Source organism: Engraulis encrasicolus, chromosome 13 (genome assembly GCF_034702125.1).
Source record: "Engraulis encrasicolus isolate BLACKSEA-1 chromosome 13, IST_EnEncr_1.0, whole genome shotgun sequence".
In the NCBI taxonomy this organism is placed as follows: domain Eukaryota; kingdom Metazoa; phylum Chordata; class Actinopteri; order Clupeiformes; family Engraulidae; genus Engraulis; species Engraulis encrasicolus.
Genome location: NC_085869.1, coordinates 7,080,483 through 7,089,548, shown reverse-complemented (window position 1 = coordinate 7,089,548; position 9,066 = coordinate 7,080,483). Strand labels below are relative to the sequence as shown.

Sequence of the window (9,066 nt, the reverse complement as noted above, 5' to 3'; positions counted from 1 at the left end):
ATGTGTCTGTTTTCTGTTAACATTACACTGCTATGCAGTGTCAGGGCTTTTTCTAGGATTTTTTGGCATGAGGGAGCATCATGGCAGGTTACGGGGGGTGAAGGGTAGAACTTGGGGGTGTCCCCCCCCCCGCGAATGGGAAATTTACTTGGGGCGCTCAAATATATATATATATATATATATATATATATATATATATATATATATATATATATATATATATATAAGTATGAGGGTGCACCCACGGAGGTATGAGGGTGGAGCGCCCCTATTTCCCCGTTCAGAAAAAGCCCTGCAGTGTAGTATGCTATGCATCCCCAAGTCAATCTGTCAATCTTTGGGTCATCTGTTGGCTATTACCTCCACTTTCTATCCATTGTTGAATTTGCACAACAGTAGGCATAGATTCCTAAATGTACGGGCTGATAAAGCAGAAGCATGATTGACCTGGGGTTACATTGTTGTGTTTTGCCATTCCTTTTGTTTTTATACATAATACCTTGTCTATAACTTTGTTCAAATATAAAAGTGTAGCACCCTACATGCATGCTTAACTTGGCCTTTTATGTCTTCTCTCTTTCTGTCATGACTAGGAACTATGCGGTTTCGTGTGATCATTGCACCAGATGACATAAGAAGACTCCACATCGAAAGCCTTCCGGACACGCTTGATGCATTCATCGATATACTGAAGAGAGAACTACGTTTGGATGGAACGCTGATAGTGCAATTTGAAGACCCAAGCTTCGGCAATGAATTATGCAATCTGACAAGCATGTCTGACCTGACCGAAGACACGACTACATTGAAGGTTTTCCAGAAGCATATCCAAGAGTCTTCAAATGTCCAGGACGCCTTCAATGATGATCAGCTGTCTGATTCCACACTCGACACTGCTAGCTTGCCATCAACCTCCTCTGGAGAATCAACTCCCAAACGCAGTGGATATCTACCAGACCCTTTCATCATTCCAAAGTTCCCAACAGACATAGAGTTGAGACTACGGCGTGGCAATGAGGCATATTTCAGAGATGGCTCTCTTTTGGAAGTGTCTAGATCTATGTCCAGTGCCATCCTCGATACATTGGCAGAGGCGCTGTTTGAAATAAAGACCCACCCTAACATTGGAGAGTGTGCCATTGTTGCGAAAGCTTTGGTGGAAAAATTTCCTTGCCTAAAAGAACCTGGCTCAACATGTGGGTGGTATGCCTGGAAATACAGCATATCCTTCAAAATGGGGAATTTCAGGCAGCAGTTACGCATTGCTGGGTCAGTGGAGCTTTCTGTGCACAAAAGGTCAGCCTCCGGGGATTCCAAGAGACCACAGAAAGCCATGAGGTCAGAGGTGAACTTTCTGCCAGAACACCCTCAGAACAGAACCATGGAAATGCTTGAACAAGACCGAAACGATTTACAGAGTGAAATGAAGAAAAAGAACGTGGACTGGAAGAAAGTCGATGCCCTTATGGACAGCACCTTTTCACTGAGGAGGAAGGAGGTCATCAGAGAGGAGCCTTTGGTCAAAGATCTCAAAACCAGATGGCCAGCGTTGTTCACAGAGCGGCAGGTAGGTGCCATATGTTCTTAATGCATTATTATTGAAGTGAAATTGTAGTACATGCATCCTTTGTTAATAAGGTTTGTTAACATTGAGCACCAAAAGTCTAGTCCCTTCCTGTAGGGTCCATGACACTGAAGCATCAATCTCTAATATACTGAATAAGAATGGATTAAACATCTTCATCCTGTACTTTCACGAGATCACTGCTTAGGTCTGTTGTGTAACCTACTAGAAAAGGCGTAAGTTGGGCTCTCTTGTCTTTGTCTGTTTTTGGCCTTAATGCAGATTGAAGCAGAATTCAGACGGATTGTCTCCAAGAACCTGAAGCAGTCATTTTTTGACGGCCTGGATGAGTTGGTCCCAAGATTTCTGCGTGTTTACAGACAGAGGCAGTCAGTGAAGGAACTTCCGGCTATCCTCACCTCTCTTGATGATGATGTAAGTAATCAGTTCCTGGCAGAAGGCCTGTTGACTGTTCTATGACTGTACTTGACTATAGAAAAAATGTAATGATAACAAATATTTGGAGCGAAGTCACATTGAGAAAGAGGAACAGATATAGAGCATGAATGAGAGGTGTACTCCTCATATGACAAAATTAAGGGGGTACACAGGACAAAAAAGGTTGGGAAACACTGCCTTAAGCTACCCTCCTGTTGCAATATATTTGCTATTTGACTTGTGTATTTCAATAGAAAACATCAACATTCAAGGTGACTCCACACTTTCAAAAGGTAGTGACTTGTGTACAGAAGTGTCAAAACTTGAAGTAAAAAAGGAATACAGTTTCCTTCCAATACAAGTAACTAATGAGTAACCAGTAGACCCTGTAGACCATTAACACAGTCTGTCTCATGTGGTAAAATGGTGTAACAGCTTTGTAATGCCATGTGCTAGTGTTGTACTTGCATGACAAATTAACTTTTACTTTTGACACTGCGGGAGTTGGAGTTTCCCAATGGGCTTTCACTTAGACAAGGTTGTGGGTATAGCTTCAAATTGCTCACCACTCATTTGTTGGTGCAAAGGTACAGGATTTATAAGAGATGTCTAAGTAAAAGGAAAAACATTTGCATACTTTGTATTCCTTTCTTCCTTAACAATTGTTTTTCATCAAATATTTATATACTGAAATGTGTTTTGTGTATCCCTATGTATCTTGTCAATTTCCTGAGGAATTAATGGCTGATTGGCTATGTTCCTATTTCTTTGCTCTGTCACCAGCCAAATGAGGAGAATGAAGCGGTCAAGGGAATGGACGTGGGAATCCTCATCCTTACAGAGAATGAACAGCGCCCTCTCCCCAAGGAGGTGATCGATGTCGCACTTGCCCTGGAGGAGGATGTCGTTCTCCGAAACCTCAAAGATGTGCCTCACGCGTTTTCATTGCTGATGGGTCTGCTTTATGGTCTCAACATCCACTACCCAAAAGGACTCAGGTACATGTTTGAGATCATACAGAAGGTGATAATGAAGATTGGCGCAGAGTCTTGCTCCTCAAGAGTTAATGGTGTCCGGAACAGGCTCATGTCCACACACATGTGATCGGACACGCATCTTGAAGTGACGTGCCTCAAGTGTTTTCATTGCTGATGGGACTGCTTTATGGTCTCAACATCCACTACACAAAGGACTCGGGTACATGTTCGAGATCATACAGAAGGTGATAATGAAGATTGGTGCAGAGTCTTGCTCCTCAAGAGTTAATGGTGTCCGGAACAGGCTCATGTCCACATACATGTGATCGGACACGCATCTTTAAGTGGAGTTTTATGCCGTTTTCTCTTTTAAGTGGTTTAGTTTTTTTTATACTTTTGAGTTTGAAAGGTGAGGGTAGCAAGTCTGTTCAGATGACTGGACTTTGTTTTTTTCTGGCCCTTGTAGACGTGTCTTTTGTACATAAGCTGGATGTGGGTGAATGGTCCACAATATATACTGAAATCACTCACACTGGTTGGCAGATGCTGACAGACGTGGACACAGCAGCAGTAATATTGAGGCTTGCATTTTTTATTTCTTTCATTTTTTTTATTGTCTCACACAGATGCGAGTACCACCTTCTGTTTAATTACGACTGTCTCAAACACTTTGACACACACACACACCAGACGCTCAATCGCACTCACTGATGGCCAGACACTGATGCATAAAGACACGAACTCTGATCACTTAACAGTTTACTCACAAACAGTTACAGTGACTCTTATTTCCATTTATTTGTTTAGGGGGATAGCCCCTTGAGAAGATATCTTGTTGTCGAGGGGGTCCCCAATGTTTGTTATACCCCAAGTGATGATGCACAGGTTTTGAGCAATGTAGCCTGGCAACAGTATGATTATCCACTGCTGATTTAAGTTCTCTTGATCAAGGTCTTGTATTGATGAACCGCCCAAAAAAAAATCTTGCGGTTTTGTTTCCCAAAAGAGTTGCTCAAAAAGTTGCCCTGTGTCTTACCTTTACCTACTATTGCCAGAGATACTTTTGTGTTTAAGAGAGGAGGGTTGCAACCTGGTTCAAATGGCTTTGGAGGTTGCCATGTTTTGATCACCTTCTCTAGACAATTATACTGTACATGTGCTTTATCTTTTGATTAATTCACCCACACATATATTGCACATATGTGGACACAGCAGCAATAATGGTGACACTCATATGAGGTCATACAGAAGGTTTTAGTTTCCATGTCGATTTTACTGGCCTTTGTAGACGTGTATACTGTATATAAGCTGGATGTATGTTGTATTTATGTGTGGGTGAGTGAACCAAAATATATACTGAAATCACTCATACTGGTTGGCAGACACTGACACAGACGTGGACACAGCAGCTGGAATAGTGAGGCTTACTTTTTTGTTTTCGTTGAATGTTTTATTGTCTCACAGATGTGAGTACCACCTTCTGTTTAATTATGGCTGTCTCAAACACTTTGGCTTACATGCGCGCGCGTTCACACACACACCACACACACACACACCACAATCGGGCGCTCTCACTGATGGCCAAACACTAAGACGTAAAGAGACAGACGAACTCTTATCAGTCATGCACGAACAGTTACAGTGACTTATGTTTTGTTATACTCCAAGTGATGATGCACAGGTCAACTTTTTGAGCAAAGTTGCCTGGCAACAACGTGATTGTCCACTGCTGATTCAAGTTTTGCTGATCAAGGTCCTGTATTGATGAACCGCCCAAAAAAAAAAAATCTTGCCGTTTTGTTTCCCGAAAGTGTTGCTCAAAAAGTTGCCCTGTGTCTTACCTTTACCCACTATTGTCAGAGATACTTTTGTGTTTGAGAGATGAGGGTTGCAACCTGGTTCAAATGGCTTTGGAGGTTGCCATGTTTTGATCACCTTCTCTAGACAATTGTACTGTACATGTGCTTTATCTTTTGATTAATTCACCCACACATATGTAGACACAGCAGCAATAATGGTGCCGCTTATGTGCGGTCAAAAGGTGAAAATGAACATTTGTGTGAACATTTCCTCCTCAAGACTGAAGTGAATGTTGTCCGGAACAAACGTATGTCCATCTGTGATGGCAGACGTGTATATTATACATAAGCTGGATGTGTGTATGTATGTGTGGGTGAGTCAACCAAAAAATAAACTGACATCACTTTCACTGGTCAGCAAACGCTGATGCAGACGTGGCTTAAAGTGATACTGTCCCGTTTTTGGAAATGAGCTCATATTACACCTCCCCTTGAGTTAAATAGTTGAGTATTACCTTTCTCCTGTACTTTCAACCGTTCTCTGAGTACTGCAGTGCAAATTTTACCTCCATGCTAGCGGTTAATATTGACTCCTATGAGACCAGCTGGCGGCTAACTGGTCTCATAGGACTCAATATTAAATGCTAGCATGGAGGTAAGGTTTGTACTGCCATACTAAGAGAACAGTTGAAGGTACAGGAGAGAGGCAAAACTCAACTATTTAACTCAAGGGGGTGTATGAGCTTATTTCCAAAAATGGGACAGTAACACTTAAAGAAATTGCTGTTTTATTGCCTCTTGTAAACGTGTATACATGCTATCTTTGGCATCGTATTGTTTTCAGAAAATGTCTTTTTTTGCCACTGCTTGTATTGCACAATTGGGTATACATATGCCCACTTAGTGGCATTTACAGTGAAAGTGTTTAATAAATGTGGGTTGTTATTCATCTCATGAGTGAGTCTTTTGTGATTTTGCTGTACACCTAAAAAGAAGTTGGAAGAACTTCAATTTTGAAGGCAACCAAGGTAACACCTGAAAAAAAGTTGGAAGAACTTCAATTTGTTAGCTCTATGAACATATCAAGAAAGTTACCTTGGTTGCCTTCAAAATTGAAGTTGAGATAAATGCAAAACTTGAGTCAAGCCGACTGTATAAACATGTTGTACTGATGTAGAATAGAGTGGAGTCAACATAACCATTTGTTCATTCAATGCCAAATTAGAAGTTGGACTGATGTAGATTTCAGTGGGGTCCACACAAAAATTTGTCCATACAACACACAAGTTGGACTGATGTAGATTACAGTGGGGTCCACACAAAAATGTGTCCATACAACACACAATTAGAAGTTGGACTGATGTAGATTACAGTGGGGTCCACACAAGAATTTGTCCATACAACACACAATTAGAAGTTGGATTGATTGAAATTGTTGTTCAGTCCACAAGACCATTTGTTCATACAACGCATAATTGGAAGTTGTTTGGAAAGCAAACATCAGTTCACCTGACATGTCATTAGTTCTCCGAACTTTCAACCTTCAGCTGAGTGAACTGGTTTCCTTTTTGTGCCAACTTAATGTATCATTTTCATACAACTTCAAATTTCAAGGCAACCAGGTTACACGAATTTTTAAGTTGAGTCAACAATTTTTTTTTTACAGTGTGGGGCCCGGTGATCTGGTGCCCTGGTGCCCTGGTGCTGTGGTGCTGTGGTGCTCCTGACCCTGTGGAGAAAATCATTGAAAACGGATTACAGAGTGGAGAACCTGTGAGATCACAAAAGCACCACATGACACCACACAACACAACACAGCACAACAACCTGTCAAGCGCTGGAGTTGAGTTGAAAGCGACTCGCTGCGTTTTGGTAATACAATAGGTCTACATGTAAATATACTACAATGGACAAAAAGCGGACTATAGAGGCTGTGAGAGCCATGTTTGGAGGTCCTGGCTCTGGTGCTGTGGTCCTGAGGTGTCTTCTCTACAGCTGTGTTTTTTTTAAATATAAATAAATGTGCAAACACACAACAGTTTGTGAGAGCACTGAATTCTAGCCAGGCTATGCCCTCCCATTGACGCAACACCTTCTGCGTTGCAATGCAAGGTCTTTCTGATCTCCGGAGATATTGGGTAACTCCATCCACTTTGTCGAGAATCAATCAACTTTGAGCAGCTCCAACGGCGCTGGGTAGAGTCGTCTTCAAGGCAATGACGTGGTTTAAGCAGAGACGTTCTATTGGGACAAGGAAAATGTTTGGTTTAAACTTCGGCACAACCTTTTCTAGTCTCAACCAGCAGCAAATCGAGGGCCGATTATCCAGGCCGCTTGGAAAGGCTATTCATTATGTTCTTGGTCAGACCAGAATCTCGGTACGAGATGTGAAAGTCGATGTTAATCAGGCTACCTGAATTCACCTTCCACTTAACACCGCCCATTCCGGAAGTCCTATGGGTATGCAAGAGCCATTTTTACCTCCACTAAGGAGGTAATGTTGTCGATCGCGTTGGTTTGTCTGTCTGTCTATCTGTCTGTTTGTTGTCTGTCTGTCTGTCTGTCAGCAGCATAAGTCAAAAACAAATAAATGGAATTCGACGAAACTTTGTGGGTTTGTTGATAATGACCCAAGGAGCAAGTGATTAAATTCTGGTGGTCACGAACCGGAACAAGGACTTTTTTAAAGATTCTGTCAGCAGGATAACTCCAAAACTAATGAACTGACTTGGACGAAACTTTGCGGAGCTGTTAGTAATGACCCAATGAACAAGGGATTAAATTCTGGTGGTGATCCGGATCACGAACCGAAAACAGGACTTTTCAAAAGATTCCTCACCATCCAAACGCCTCCCAGTGACCAGAAATTGAATTGTGGGAACACCACAAAAACAAGGCAGAAAGACTTAGGGTGTAACATATTCAAATGTATCAAGCAGCTTCCTTGGTGGAGGTCTGCGCTCTCTGAGTGCTTCTAGTTGATTTTGGATTACATTCCAGAAGTCCTGTGGGTATATGTAAGAGCCATTTTTGATTTTGGATTACTTGTATATTGTACTTCACTTTTGTTGACATAATTTAGATTTGATTATTATATCTCTTAAGCCCGATTCGGACGGGACTTTTATTACCTATGGACCCCCGCTAATTCGGAATAATTACGGAGAATGTCTGAGTTCTTAATCCTGTGCGGATGTGCCATGTCCGCGATTTGTGAGGTAATAATTCCGCCGCGAATTACCTACTGTATTTCGGCCAAACACAGACGTCCTGGGGTAATTTCACATAGGCGCGCCGTCTGTACCCCCTTGTAATGTCTGTGAATTGAGTAAATAACAGACGTTTATTAATCCTGTCCGAATGCGCCCCAAGAAATCACGGAGGTCCGGGGGTAATTGCGAATTATCATGGGTCCATAGGTAATATGGGTAACACTTTATTTTAGGGACACATCTATTAGCACTAATACATACAATATTAATGCCTGTGTAAATAACTTGTAAGGCATGTACTAAGCAAAATAAGACAGTTGTTAAGCATGTATTCACAAATGTCTTGTTCATGCCCAATTAGGGATTTATTACTAATATAACCTTAGTAAGGACCAGTAAGCCTATATTTCTATTTATTAGTAAGTAGTAAGTGGCAGAATACAATGTGTATAAGCTCCCGACACACTGTGTGAACAAACCCTGAACAGTGTGAAAACAGATGCAGAATAAGGGTCCCTATTCTAAAGTGATGCATTGGTCAGCCCAGATGGCTCAGGGCCTCTGCACTACCAAAGTCCTAGGGCCCCCACACCACCCAGGCCTGCACTACCTAGCCCCCCCCCAATCTACAAAGTGTAAGGGGATATCAAATAATTAATACTTACCCAGCCGAGTTATCTAGTTTTCTCTTCTTCATATAAATGAGAGAGAAGGAAACAAGAGCCTATATATAGCAAGGATTGAACGTACACTTGTCAATGGCGGTGGGTTGGTGAGATGTAATTTTTTTTCATGTACCACTGAGTTTTAATTGTAAAAAAAACTCAAAATAAATGCAGAACATTAGAATAATAGTTTTGAAGCAAAACTAAACTACTCTTTTGTGATAATTAAGTGAATGTTTGAGAACATCAGCTTCAAGAAGTGCAGTGCATGATGGGTACGCAATCTAGGCCAACAGACAACCTACCCAGCTCTGAGCCTACGTCCTTAGCTCCTCCCCTCACTTGTGAAATTTAGTTGCTATCCAAACAATTTGCCATGTACGTAACAACAGAAATATTATCATTGCTGCA

At 41.6% G+C, this 9,066-nt stretch overlaps 1 protein-coding gene across 1 annotated transcript; it reads left to right on the top strand.

Moving 5' to 3' along the window:
• Positions 1 to 1,166: 1,166 nt before the first annotated feature.
• On the top strand, positions 1,167 to 3,106 carry LOC134461615 (uncharacterized). The gene is made up of 3 exons (XM_063214507.1): positions 1,167 to 1,567; positions 1,847 to 1,999; positions 2,786 to 3,106. Exons 1-3 carry the CDS (start codon positions 1,235 to 1,237, stop codon positions 3,104 to 3,106), a joined length of 807 nt encoding a protein of 268 aa, XP_063070577.1. The 5' UTR covers positions 1,167 to 1,234.
• Positions 3,107 to 9,066: the final 5,960 nt, after the last annotated feature.